The sequence below is a fragment of the Microtus ochrogaster genome, linkage group LG5 (assembly GCF_000317375.1).
Source record: "Microtus ochrogaster isolate Prairie Vole_2 linkage group LG5, MicOch1.0, whole genome shotgun sequence".
NCBI classification, from domain to species: Eukaryota; Metazoa; Chordata; class Mammalia; order Rodentia; family Cricetidae; genus Microtus; species Microtus ochrogaster.
Window position 1 is genome coordinate 39,114,302 of NC_022031.1, and position 13,673 is coordinate 39,127,974.

Below are 13,673 nucleotides of genomic sequence, written 5' to 3' on the forward strand. Positions count from 1 at the left end.
TCAAGCTCCCCTAGGTCTCAGGCGCGCTTTCAGATCGGGGAGAGAGGCACCGAGTCCACATCTGGACCGCCCTAGCCAGCGGCGGAATCCCACCAGGCCATGTGAATTCTAGGGGTGGCCCCCCGCGCCTCCCCTGCAGCTGCCGTTGCCTTATAAGGCTGGGCCGGGCGGCGCCGGGGGAGTGGCTGCAGCCGCCCCTGCCCCTGCTGGCCCTGGCCAGCTGCTGGGACCCACCACCCCGCGCAGCGCAGCCGCCGCGGAGCAGAGGAGCGCACACAGTTGGCCATGGGCAAGTCAGGTGAGTTGCCCGTTTAGCCCGCCGGAGTGCTAGGATGGCTCCGGGACCCCCAGTCGCTGTCACCCTGTCCCGCCTGGGGCCCTGTCCCCTGGGAATCTCCTGTGGTCCCCGCAGCTCTCCTTGCAATGCATGACCCCTGAGTGGGAATGGAGAGCACGCGGAGCAAAGCGCCCAAAGGCGCAGCTGCGGCTGTTTCTGGTTCAACCTGGGAGCAAAGGTAGCGGAAAGACCACCGGGGGGAGAGAAAGAAAGAAGAGGGAAAGCGATGGAGGGTCCCTCTGGCTTCGAGCCAGGGATTGCGTCAGGGAGGGCTTCCAAGCGCTGATGGGGTTAGCTCTCTGAGTCTGCAGAGGCGTGGCTTTGCTTTGTTTCCAAGTGAGGACAAAGTTACAGTTGGAAAAAGTCACCAAACTGTGACAGCACCCGTGGCTGTGAAGCGGCTAGTCCGGTCCCAGTCCTACTAAGGCGGCTCTGGAAGTCCTTTTCGCTCTCTTCAGGAGCTCTCCTTAGTGCCCTCTGGGCCAGGCTGGGTGCTGTGCAGACCCGCTCCCCCTCTGATCTCTGCCCTGCCGCCGCCCATCCTCATCACTGGGACTGTGAGGTTGAAATGACTGAAAACCAGCTTTCCCGTCGCTCCCTGCTTCCCGCCCCCTTTGCTGCACAGCTGTGCTGGCTGGCTCACACTCAGGTTACTTCCCCTGGGTGTCCTGGCCCAGTCTTTACCACTCCAGTTATCCAGCCGGAAACTCTCCTCGTCCTTCTGAGCTCAACTCTTGTGAAGGGGATTCCCATCCCTAATGTCACTCTCCTCCTTCAGAGGGACAGCTCACACCCTGCATCATCTGTCCTCTCTCCTGCAAAGACAAGGGACAGGTGTTGGGTAATAGATTTACTTCTCCCAGACTTATCCCTTCTGGACATCTATTGGAACATTATTTCTTCCTCACAGGAGGCTCTAGAGCCCTGGTTCTCAACTTGTGAGTCGCAACCCTTCAGGGTGGACAGAGGTCGCCTAAGACCATTGGAAAACACAGATGCTTAAATTATGATTCATAAGAGGAGTGAAACTACAGTCATGAGGCAGCAATGAAAATAATTTTATGGTTGGGAGTCCCCACAACGTGAGGTGCTGTATTAAAGGGTTGCAGCACTAGGAAGGTTGAGAACCACTGCTCTAAAGGAACAATGAAGTCAATGGGCTGTCAGCCTCAGATGAGGAAGGCTGGGTCCCTTCTTGGGTCTGTCCTCCAGGATCAAGACTCAAGAGATGCACAGGAAATGGCCTTCCGTGACCTGGTCCTAACCTGCTTTTCCTCCTGCTTGGGTGACAAGCCTGGTTTGCAATACTGGCCCTACTAATCATTTGCTACGTGATGCGAAGTAAGGTCTTCCTCTGTGCATCAGTTTACCCACCTGTACAAAGAGGGTGGCCCATACGACCCCCAAGATCCTTTGCGGTGGAAAGGATGATGTCACATAATTAAAAGAATGAGATGAAAAACGGGGCAAATGATGTCAGATGTGAGAAGGCCTTTTGACACCTCTACTTGAAAAAATTAACTCCTTCCTCCCTACACTTATGAGGCAGTCCAGGGACTCTCTAAAGCTGTTTCATTTTATTGATATTTATTGTTACTATTATTGCTGTAAGACAGGGTCTCATTGTGTACCTCTGTCTAATCTGAAACTCACTATGTTGACCAGACTGATCTCAAATTCACAGAGATCCACCAGCATCTGTACCTCTACGATGCTGGGATTAAAAGCTGACCACCCACCCCACCCCTACCCCAGCCCCTAAGATACATTTTGATTGACTGTTTCCAGCCCCTGCTCCAAGACACAATTTTCTAGAACTGCACGTGTGCCGTCATCCTGCTCTCCCCCATCTGTCTCTGTGTCCCCTCCCTCCTAACACCTGTCCTTTCTTCCAAGCTGTGGACCCGGTGCACAGAGGGCCAGCCAATCTTTAGGAACGTTCATTTGAATTGTGACATGAATCAGAGGGAGGGGGGAACTTCTGTAAGAGCTGGGAAATGATCTTGATTCAGACAATGAAGTGAGGTGGGGGAGGCACAGGAGAGAGGTGTCCTCTGTGAGGACCACCAAAGGAGTGTGAAGAAAGTGGCCCATTCTAGAGGGTCCTGGGAGGTTCTGGGTCATCTTAGGGATACAGGGTGCTACTGAGCAGGGTGGGAGAGGCTAGAGGCAGGGAGCAAAGAGATTGCCTCCCCACAGACAGCGGTGGTGCAAGCACCTCGGGCCTGGCTTCTCAAACTGTCCACTTGCAAAAGAAGTAGTTTTACTCAATAAACTGTTATACAACTCTAGGTATACAGGCATGTAAAACAAGTATGCGAATCAAATATTTGCTGATTATAAATCATACAGAAATTTATTTTATTATGTGTGTATGTTCTGTGTGTGAATGTGTATACGTGGGGTGTGTGTGTGTGTGTGTGTGTGTGTGAGAGAGAGGGGGGGGTTACAGGTAGACAGTGGGTGTCATCTTCAGCCACTCTCTTCCTTATCTTTCGAAGCAGGGTCTCTCACTGAACCTGGAGCTGACTGACTCAGCTGGAGTAGCCGGCCAGTGGGCCCCAGGATCCTCCTCTCTCTCCTTTCTAGCTCTAGACTACAGGCATCATGGCCCCTTGCCCAGTCATTGCTTTGTGTTGTTGTTGTCGTTTCTAAGCAGGGGTGCTGGGGACCCCAACTTCAGTCCTCACGCTTGCCTGGCAAGTGTTTTATCAGAAGCCATTTCCCCTGCTTTAAAAGAAAAGAAACTTATCTTCAAACAGTTCTTTAGGACACGGACACACATTTGAGACAGGGTCTCACTAGGTAGCCTTGGCTGTGTAGACCAGGCTGGACTCAACAAACTCACAGGCATCCACCCACCTCTGCCTCCTGAAGTGCTGGGATTAAAGGCGTGTGTTATCACGCCTGTAGTAAGGAGGCTGCTTGTTCGTTCCTGGCTGCTCAGCCCTGAAATAATCACACAGAAACTATATCATACAAAACACTGCTTGGCCCATTAGCTCTACATCTTAATTTAACCCATTTCTAGTAATCTGTGAACCGCCACATGGCTGTGGCTTACCGGCTCCAGCAGGACTAAATGACCTCTCTCTACTCCACCTTCCTCCTCCCAGCATTCAGTTTAGTTTTCGCTGCCTAGCTCTGTTCCACAGCATACAGGGGGAAATCCCACATCACACGCCCAGTTTATTGTTGGAACTTCTGTCCTAACTCAAGACAAAATTCATTCAATGATTTTTTTTTTTAGTTTATTTTTTGGTACGAGGACTTGAACCCAGGGCCTTGTACATGCCAAGCAAGCACCACTGAGTTACATCCTGTTGGAGACTTCTTATGACCCTCAAGTGAATAACTCAACAGCAATTTTTAAAACCAAGCATTCAAGGGCCAACAAAATGGGTCACTGGGTAAAGGTGCTTGCTGCCAAGCCTGAAGACTTGAATTTGACCTCTGTAACCTACACGATAGGGCAAGAGAGTCAACTCCCCCAAGCTGTCCTCTGACCTCCACACACAGACCTGAAAAAATGTAAATAAAAACAAATAGATTTCAAACTCAAGCATTCTAACAGGACACAATCCTCAGTTACACTAACTTGACTGAGAAATGACAGTAGGAAAATACTATGCTTTCTGTAATTACCATTATATTTCTATAAGAGCAGAGTGCTTTGTGTGTGCAACAATGGCACAACCTGTCGGGAACTATCAGAAGCACCTCAAGTTCATTCTTGTGCTTGCGTTTGAATCGAGTTTTGGTAATTTTACATTCAGAAATCTTTTATTGTTGCCAAAATTTTCACCACCCCTACATTCAGTTGTTTGCCGACGTGGGGGGTAGGGGCGGGCGTTGCCAGGGAAGCTGTGGTCTAGGGCAAGTATGGGAGCCAGAGGAGAGGAAGGATGGACTTGCCTGTGGCGATCTTGGACAGACTTGATGACAACTTTCAAGGAATAGAAGGGAAGGGGAGACGCACGAGTGTGCCCGAAAACGGTGCTGATGCAGATTGCGGGGCTGGAAGCAGGTTGCGGCAGGTAGAGTTAGGTGTCCCCCACTCGCTAGCTCTCTAGCCCATGCCCACGTCCTTTGTAGCCCACATGCCCGCATCTTCTAAGGTTCCCCAGAGAGAAAGTAACTCCTCTGGATGACTCAGACCCAGTGAGCCTGCTGCACAAACCCAACCCTGAAGATCCAGGCCACCAGTCGAGGCTTCGGGGAGGTGCCTCCCGGCGATACCCATTTACGTAGGAGTTTACGTAAATTTACGTGACTCCTAAAAGACCATCTAAGGAATCAATGGGTCGCAGTTTGGCCTCTTGGAACAGAACTCAGATACACCCCAGAGCTTCACGGTGAGTGTGAGAAATCCCCTAACACCATCATATAACTGCTAAGGCTCAATCCTAGAGAGCTTGGACCGGTGCTGGAAGTTCTCAATCCTGCCCACAGCTCTGGTCTCTCTGCTGGGCCTCTGTATACCAGGTGTGTTCAGACCTAAGATTACAATAGCCCTCTGCCTTGAATAATAGTGATTGCCAATCATTTGGCCTCCTGTTGTATGCTAGGCAGTTAGTAAGTTAGGTATTTTATGTTATTGGCCTTTTCAACAGCACTCTAGGCCACGGCGCTCGTCATGTAATGTCTGGACCAGTATGTGAACAAATTAGGATTAGAATTTAGCTCTGGCTGGTGTGTGTGTGTGTGTTTGCCTTCTGAATTGTGTGCATCCACAGCACACTGACCCCATGCCTTCACCACAGTTCTCATCCCGAATGGACTCTGGTTAGACTCACACAATTACTCCAATCGTCTCTAAGACTCTTGGTGTCTCAGACACTGGACCCCTACACCAGAGGATATCAGAGCAGAAGGCCAGGAACTTTCTTCTGAGTGAGCCCCTGGGACCTCTACAGGAAGAGACCACATGGGCCAGGGCAACCCCAGCAGCCCCAGCTCATCTGTTCATTTCCTTGCCGGCCTCATTTGAAGGGTTTCCCTGCTTTGAGGACATCTTGAAACCTGCAGCTGTCATCTTCCGTACTCAGGGGAAGTAACTTGTCACTAGGGGACAGAAACTTGTCACTACGGAAGGACTGGCACTTGAGCGGCCTGAGCAAGCACTCTCCTGTCTGGCAGCTTCAGTCATTCAAGGACCATGTGTATACTTGGGCATCTTTCAAACAGGCCGGCCTGAAGGAGGCCATCACTCCAAGAAATGGATTCCTGGCCCACAGGCAGCTGAGCAACACTTGGTAGCCTATTCCTGCCCTCAGAAAAAGGGGGTGTTGGGTGTAAAATCGCAAGTGTGAAGGATTAGGGGTGGGAGGGGGCAAGGGAGGGATGCTGTTAGGTCTGGCTTTAACCAGGGCCTCCTGGGTCTGAGTGACCTGAGACCATTTGTACACTGCCCCAGACGCCGATTTCTCGTCTGATACAGCCGGGATCTAGTCCTCGTATTGTCTGTGAACCTTATTCCTGTGCTCATTCACTCACTCAGCAAATTTCCATGCTTGGAAGAACTTTCAAAATTGTTTCCCAGCTGAGCAGTGGTGGTGCCCACCTATAATCCCAGCACTTGAGAGGCAGAAGCAGGCAAATCTCTGTGAGTTCGAGGCCAACCTGGTCTACAGAGTGAGTTCTAGGACAGCAAGGACTACACAGAGAAACCATGTCTTGAAAAAGAAAAAAGAAAAAACTGTAAAATTGTTTTCTCTCCAATTATCTGCTTCCTACTCTTCCTAAAGATGCAAAACCAGTTTTGCCCCAAAGGCTGGAGCAATTTGCTTTCCAACCTCTTGTCAAGCGTATGGAGGGGCCTGTTCTCACCCTTTGTGGGGAGGGGGAAGCTAAGGAATGAGCCTGTCTGTCCAAAGCAGGGGTGTGTGTGGGGGGCTAAGGACAGCTCTCAGAATCCCCCCCACTCTCCCCATTCCCCGAAAAGGAAGCAGAGTAGCCCCACCTAGAGTGTGCAGCCTTGCATTCCCGCAGATAGCTGCCTGGCTGTCGCCCCTGCTCTAGCCTCTGCAATCTCCTGCAGCCCTCTCTCCCAGGAGGCTCTTGAGAAATGCGAGAGATCGGAGGAAGCTGCCCGTGTGGGCTCCTTTCCCCTGCTCCTTCAGCTGTCCCCGAAGCTTGAGGGGCACATCCCACTGCTCCACGGTGACCATGGGGTACGGGGCAGAGCTTCAGAGCAGGGCCTTCCTTCAAGTCTAGAGCCCTCCTGATGGTACCCCTTGAGCAGGAAGGGAATCTGGGCAGGCTGCTGCCCTTGCAAAGAGCATTTTTTTCTAGTTTAGTCATAAATGTGTCAGGACACCCCAAGAGGCGGCGAGAGGTTAACGAGGTCTTCAAGGCCCTGTGGGAGATGAGCAAGAGAAAGCAAGAGCCCTGGGCAGATAAGTCTGCCTGTCCCTCCTTCTGGCTCTTCCGCAAAATAAAGTGTGGATCCCTGCCCTTCCCCCCACCCTAGGACAGCTGAGGGCCCACCCTGCCTGGCTGTGGGTGGTTGGTTTTATTCTGACTTTATCTGTGTTGGGGTTTTTCTATAGCAGTAGGGCGTGCCTAGGCCTGGGTGTGGTCACCTTTGATAACTTGCCTCCTAGGGCTCTCCTCCTGCTCGGAGTGGGAGGGGACACCTAAGATAGCCCTAAGTGACTGGAGGGCCCCCTGGCTTCCAGCTATGGGAAGCTATGGATCTCTGTTGAGACCTGGTGACCCCTTGCAGAAGTCCCAGCTGAGGAGCCTGACCCTGCTGGGGCCTGTGCCTGGTGTCAGCTTCTGGCACTGATCTTGTGTTGGTTCAGGAACTTTCACTTTTGTCTCCTGGAACTTCCTCCATTCTGGGACTACAGTGACCTAGTTTTTAGAAGTCACACATGTTTCTGACAAAAAGCCTGCAGGGCCTTCAGCGCTATGGGGTCCAGTGCAGACTGACCCCAACCTGCAAGCTGCTTTAAATTGGCGCCCTTTCTCCTGGGTCCTGTCATAACCTGGCCCTTTCTGCACCTTTGGCCTCCTCCTCCTCCTCCTCCTCCTCCTCCTCCTGAACCTGGAACACCGTTTCCAGGGAGTTCTTGTGACACTGCTCGTGTCACCAAGTCTCAAGTGTCCCTCACGGTGTCCCAGTAGACCTTCTCTGGCCTATTTGAGTCATGGGAACTAGTTTAGGATGGCCCTGGCTGTGCCTATCATGCAGATAGGGGCCTTTTTCAGTGTGACCACATAGCTCATATAAGCCTTTTTATAACCCTGTCTGTTTACCGAAGGGTGGGAAACTCCTCTAGGTCACCTTCCTTTCCAGCACTGGATGGGATCCTACAAGGAATGGAGACAAACTGGCTTGCATGGCCCAGTGGCAGCTTGCTGTCCTCTGGGAGGAAGCTCTGTCCAATCTCCAGAAAGCTTTATGCCAGTCCAGCAAAGGCACGTATTTCTAAAGAGAGATGCAGACTTCAGATATCAAACTATTGGCACAATGGAACCAAGGAATTGGAACGCCCCAGGAGTCTCATGCTGGGGGGAAGGAGAAGGCTGCAACCCCAGTGCCAGCCATGGGGAGGGACTTGTCTTCCAGGAGGAGACCTCCTAGAGTGCTGGCTGCTTGAAAGAAGGCTTGCTGCGTGGGGCCAACTTTAAGGAGACCGGCTGGCTTTCTTATTCAGAATTTGCCTGTTATTTAAACCCAGAGGGGATGGTGTGGGGAGGGGGGGAGGGGGATCACTGGATCTTTTGTTCCTCCTTTCACTGTGGCCACGTTGTCACCTTTCTCTGCTTTCCACTTGGAATAGTGAGGACAGGGACGGCTGATTCAGAGTATGGAGGACAGGGTGAACCCCCATTTTTCAGGGCTGCCAGAGTTCAGGCTTGTTCCCTTAAAGCTCCAGGAACTTTCTTTTTTTAAAAAAAAAAATTATTTATTTATTTATTTATTAAAGATTTCTGCCTCCTCCCCCCCCACCGCCTCCCATTTCCCTCCCCCTCCCCCAATCAAGTTGCCCTCCCTCGTCAGCCTGAAGAACAATCAGGGTTCCCTGCCCTGTGGGAAGTCCAAGGACCGCCCACCTCCATCCAGGTCTAGTAAGGTGAGCATCCAAACTGCCTAGGCCCCCCCAAAGCCAGCACGTGCAGTAGGATCAAAAACCTATTGCCATTGTTCTTGAGTTCTCAGTAGTCCTCATTGTCTGCTATGTTCAGCGAGTCCGGTTTTATCCCATGCTTTTTCAGACCCAGTCCAGCTGGTCTTGGTGAGTTCCTGATAGAACATCCCCATTGTCTCAGTGTGTGGGTGTACCCCTCGCGGTCCTGAGTTCCTTGCTCGTGCTCTCTCTCCTTCTGCTCCTGATTTGGACCTTGAGATTTCAGTCCGATGCTCCAATGCTCCAGGAACTTTCTGACTGGGAGAAAGGGACCTTCTTATTCCTGGCTGACATCCTGCCCTTCCTGCCTGCCAGCTCCAGCTTTGTCCTGTAGGACCTCAGAATTCCCCAGAGAACTCCCCCCAACCCCAGTCTTCCAGTCTGATCCCAGTGTGTGCTTACTCTCATAAGACCCCACTTGTGCAAGGGAGGGCAGAGAACCCGTGGCCTAGGAGCCATGGTTACCACATTATCCTGCTGGTTCCCTAGCTCACTAAAAAAGACCAAACTTGTGACTTGTGCCCAGGAATTGCTGCTCTTGTTCTCATTATTCCCTGTTCCCCATGGTCTTTGAAAGACTGATTTGATGTCCCCCAGTCCCACATCAGCACGCCAAACCGAAACTCTTTCTTGAGATGCCCCATTGTCAAATGAGATCACACAGCTGTCAAGCAACTCCAGGGTCCTTCACCTTGGAAACTTAACTAAACACCACCTGCTAAACACCCATTTCCTCCCACCCCAGGAGACCTGAAGTCTGTCTTTCCTAACACAAGGGTGTGGACCTTCTCTGGCCACCAGGATGTGAGGGTTTCTGGTTGTGACTCCACCTTCTGTGTTAAGGTTATTATTATTTCCACGTTTACCTTTGTTCACTCCGCCATCTGTTACCCCAAAACTCACAAATCAGTTCAGAGCCCTCTATCCCTGATCCACCATTTGTTCTGAGACTGGATCACCTACACAATCTTGCTGGGCCCTACAGCCCCCAAGGGCTGTCTACTTCCTCTGTAGTTTGTCAGAAAGTCGGAGGACAGCACGGCCACCAACTGCGAGCGGCATTTCTTCCTCCCTCCTGCCTGCAGTTGGCCCCAGGACTTTCTTCACGACTGTGGTTGCGCCTTTCCTACCGCCGCCAAAAGACAGGCAGATGGGCCGGTCTGATCTCACTCATAGATCTCTGGGTACCCCATGTCTACAGAGAGGGGTGCATTCCTAAGTTCCTAAGGCCTGTGATCCTGGCCCCTTGCTCCAGGCTCCTCTTGCACCTTTACTATTCTCTACTCACAAGACCATCTTCCTTCTCTGTGTGAGCTTTGGAGGTCTGGGTTTGGCATCACGTGGGACAGTGCTCAGGGAGCAGATGTGTAGCTTAGAGTCGGTCTGAACTGATGGTCAGGACTTGGGTGGGTGGATGTGGTTGCTCAACAATGATGACTTGGTGGAAGGGTAAGTGCTGGAAATGGAAAATGAGTGGGTGCATGACATAGGATGTGGATGCAAAGCAGATAGACGTTTGGTGAAAGGTGATTGGCTGGTGGGACTGATGGACAGTTTGGGACAAGTATTGAATAGATAAAAGATACTAGAAGGATGGGGTTGTTTCAGATCTGAAGCAGTATGGGTTTCATCCACTCTTGCTCTTCATCCATCCCCTATGTCCCTAACCCCAGCCCTCTGGTCTTGTCTTTACTGAATTTATCATTCAGTTGGGCACAGGCTCTTTCCCCACTGCAGCGTCACACAGCAGATCACACCCTCCCTTCCCGTCACCATGGAGTCCTTTTCTATACTCTCCTCTCCTCCATCCCTCAATGATGCTTTATTTGGTCCTCCCTCATTTATTTATTTATTTATTTACTTACTTATTTATTTATTTATTTATTTATTTATTTTTTGGTTTTTCGAGACAGGGTTTCTCTGTAGCTTTGGTGCCTGTGCCAGAACTAGCTCAGAACTGTCCCAGGCTGGCCTCAAACTCCCAGAGATCTGCCTGCCTCTGCCTCCCGAGTGCTGGGATTAAAGGCATGCGCCACCACTGCCCGGCTTTGGTCCTCCCCTCTTTATCTGGCTTTATTTGACTTTCTCTCTCTCTCTCTCTCTCTCTCTCTCTCTCTCTCTCTCTCTCTCTCTCTCTCTCTGTCCTTATTCTTGCCTTCCTTCCCTCTCCCTTCCCCGCATCTTTTGCTTTCACTGATCCAACATGATCCAACATCCACTCTAGCTAAGATATTCTTCCCTAAGCTCCCAACGCCAGCCCTTCCCAGATTCTACTGGTCTAGTCTGAGGTTTGCCGCCACCTTCAGACATTGTCTCTTAGATGTCTGACGAGCTCTCTACCTTCCTCAGCACCAGGAACATCTTTCAGAAACACTCTCCCTGCTTCGGCTTAGTCGTCTCCCATTGCCTCAGATAAAGATGCAAATCCCCAGCGTGGCCCAGAGGATCCTGCATAATCAGCAGACCTCTGATCTGCAGAGACAGGGAGGGTGACAGGAGTGTAGAGAGAGACAAGATGAACACTGGTGTGGAACAGGGCCGTGTGACCAGGATGGAGAAGAGGCGGGCAACCTCTGCGTGTCCTGAAGCATGCCTATGTACCTTCAGAGGGTCTTCCCTCTGCACTGAGGGTTCTCCATCCTTCTGTCCTTCTAGCTTCCAAACAGTTCAATAACGAGGTCCTGAAGGCCCACAACGAGTACCGGGCTCAGCACGGTGTCCCCCCACTGAAGCTTTGCAAGAAGCTCAACCGAGAAGCCCAGCAGTGAGTCTCCTGCCCCAATCGGGTGCTAGCCCTTCATGGAGCTGCTTCTGCCCTCATAGAGGGGTCCTGGGTGGTTGAAGGGATGTGGTTGGAGTTCTGGTACAGCCAGGCTTAAGGACCACTCTGCTGCCAGCTCAGGCAGGTTCCCTCTACTCCTGAGTGTCAGTGTGCTCTTCTGAAAATGGGATTGTCGGAGGCCCAGGCACGGGGGCGGTGTTTCCGCTATCCTTCTGGGAACCCAGACAGGGAAGGCGGCTCAGTCATACTAGATCAAAACTCAGACACTGGATCGGGGTGGAGGGTCCTAAGTTGGGGTGGAGGGTCCCTAGGTTGGGCCTGCTCTGAGGAGACATGTTATGCAGGTATTCAGAGGCCCTGGCCAGCACAAGAATCCTCAAGCACAGCCCAGAGTCCAGTCGTGGCCAGTGTGGGGAGAACCTTGCGTGGGCATCCTACGACCAGACAGGTAGGACACCCTGGACTCTTCTTCTCTCCGTCCATCTGGCCCAGGAAGGGAGAGGAGGCCCTGAATTCTCAGCATCTGCTCCAGGGCTGACCTCAGTGGCTGGCTCGGAGCCAGAAAGCTGGGAGCCGGGAACAGAGGAGTCAGACTGCAGTTCAGATGCGTAGGTGCCAGAGACTGCAGCACTGTATCCAATGGCAGCCTGGTTCTGTGGGCCCTGGAGCAACCTTGATCACTTCTAAATTATTTTTTTAAGCTGTAGGTATATTGCTCTTATTATAGAAAAAAAAAAGAAAAGAATTGAGCATTTTTCTTTTCTTTAAAAAAAAATAAAAGGAAGAATAAAAAGATGATTTTTCTGCCCGGAGCCTGGGAGGGAATGACCCCACCCCACTGAGCAAGCACTCTTGAGTCTCTATTTCCTATAACTCTGAAGTAGCTTTTTAGGAAAAATAGATATGTCACAATCCCTGAGCTTTCTCCAAACCCCGGGAGAAAAAGATTCCTCTTCTCCCAAGCCTTACATTCCCCAGAGCTCCCAAGGGATCCCCCAGGCTGCCTGGTTTCCTAACACACCAGCCCCCCTCCTCCTGCCTCTCTCTCCCCAAGAGCTATGTGCCTGAAAGGCGGCTGATGATGGGGTCTCTCCGCCTCCCCCTCAGTCAGCAGACTAGGGGCTCAGGGCTGCTGCCTCTCCTGACTGGGCCCTAAGGACGCTGTTCTAGCCTGGCCTGTGTTGGATCTCTCTGGTCCTAGCTTTCCATTTCTACACAAAGAGCTTTGAGTTGATGTCTCCTGGTTACTCAGGAGAGTCTCGGGAGAGCTTTTACATTTTTTCCAATCCCTGGGTCTCTCCTCCAGAACCAATAGAGCTGAAGAAGGCCCTGGGCCTCAGCTTCCTTTCAATGGTCCCCAGGCATGGCTGATATGTACTTCATGAACTAGCAGCCACAGTAGGGAACTTGGTAGAGATGAAGAATCACGGTCCTCTAGGACCTGCTTTAATCAGGCTCTAAGTTGTAACAAGGTCCTAGGACGACCATCTTGACTCCTGTGTCCTGAGTTGGAACGGTGGCACTGGGATCTACAGATCTCTGGGAAATGCCGCCTCACGCCATGGCTGACAGTGGATGCTCCAGATGAGGCCTTCCTGCTGGCAGCAACTACCTTTGGCCTACAGGCTCAACTGCTTTTACTCAGGCCTATTTTAGAAACAGACCCCGGGTGGAATGAGGATGCCTCCTAGAAGTTCAGACCATTGCTAGAAGGCCCTCAGGATGTGCTAGGTTCAACCTTTTTATTGTAGAGGCCCAGAGCAGAAAAGGCCTTGCCTAGAATGCCACAGCGGATCAGTGGCAGGATGTAGGCTTCCTTATCTGGGGACCGTGGCTTAACTCCGGGCCAGTGCTCATCCCAACGAAGGTTCTGTCTTCATCACGAGTCCCCAGGAGTCTGCGGGAGTAACCCTCATGCGTTACTTCATCAGCGTGCCGTCAGACATCCGGGCGTGGACTCCGGGTGGTTTGGGGTCTGTGGGAGAAGATGACTAGACTCCATGACTTAGTTCACGTGTGCCTTTTCTGTCCAGGAAAGGAAGTGGCTGATCGGTGGTACAGTGAAATCAAGAACTACAACTTCCAGCAGCCTGGCTTCACCTCAGGGACCGGTGAGTGGCAATGGCGCCTGGGCTGACCCGTGTCTTCAGAAGGTTCGCTCTTTCCCTCCTGCGTTGGCTCAGTCATGTTTCTCCAGCTGAGCTGCCAGAAACCAAAGCCTCCTTTCCCCAGCACCTGTCCACCTCACCCCACCCCACCATCATCCCACACCTTACCCTTTCTTCATCTGGGTACCCAGGATACTGATCCTGCCCCCTCCGTTACATCCCCAATCAGCTCAAAGTTCAGTGTGTTCCCCTCACTGTAGCGTGTTCTCACTGTAGTGTGTTCCCCTCACTGCAGCGTGTTCTCACTG

The 13,673-nt window shown here is 51.7% G+C and overlaps 1 protein-coding gene across 1 annotated transcript in view; it reads left to right on the top strand.

Annotated features, from left to right (window-relative positions):
* Glipr2 (GLI pathogenesis related 2) overlaps positions 1-13,673 on the top strand; it is a 21,584-nt gene continuing 7,911 nt past the window's right edge. The window contains exons 1-4 of the mRNA XM_005362104.3: positions 1-298; positions 11,131-11,239; positions 11,602-11,705; positions 13,291-13,368. Of these exons, the coding sequence (XP_005362161.1) occupies positions 286-298; positions 11,131-11,239; positions 11,602-11,705; positions 13,291-13,368 (304 nt within the window). The 5' untranslated portion in view covers positions 1-285. The remainder of the gene's footprint in view (positions 299-11,130; positions 11,240-11,601; positions 11,706-13,290; positions 13,369-13,673) is intronic.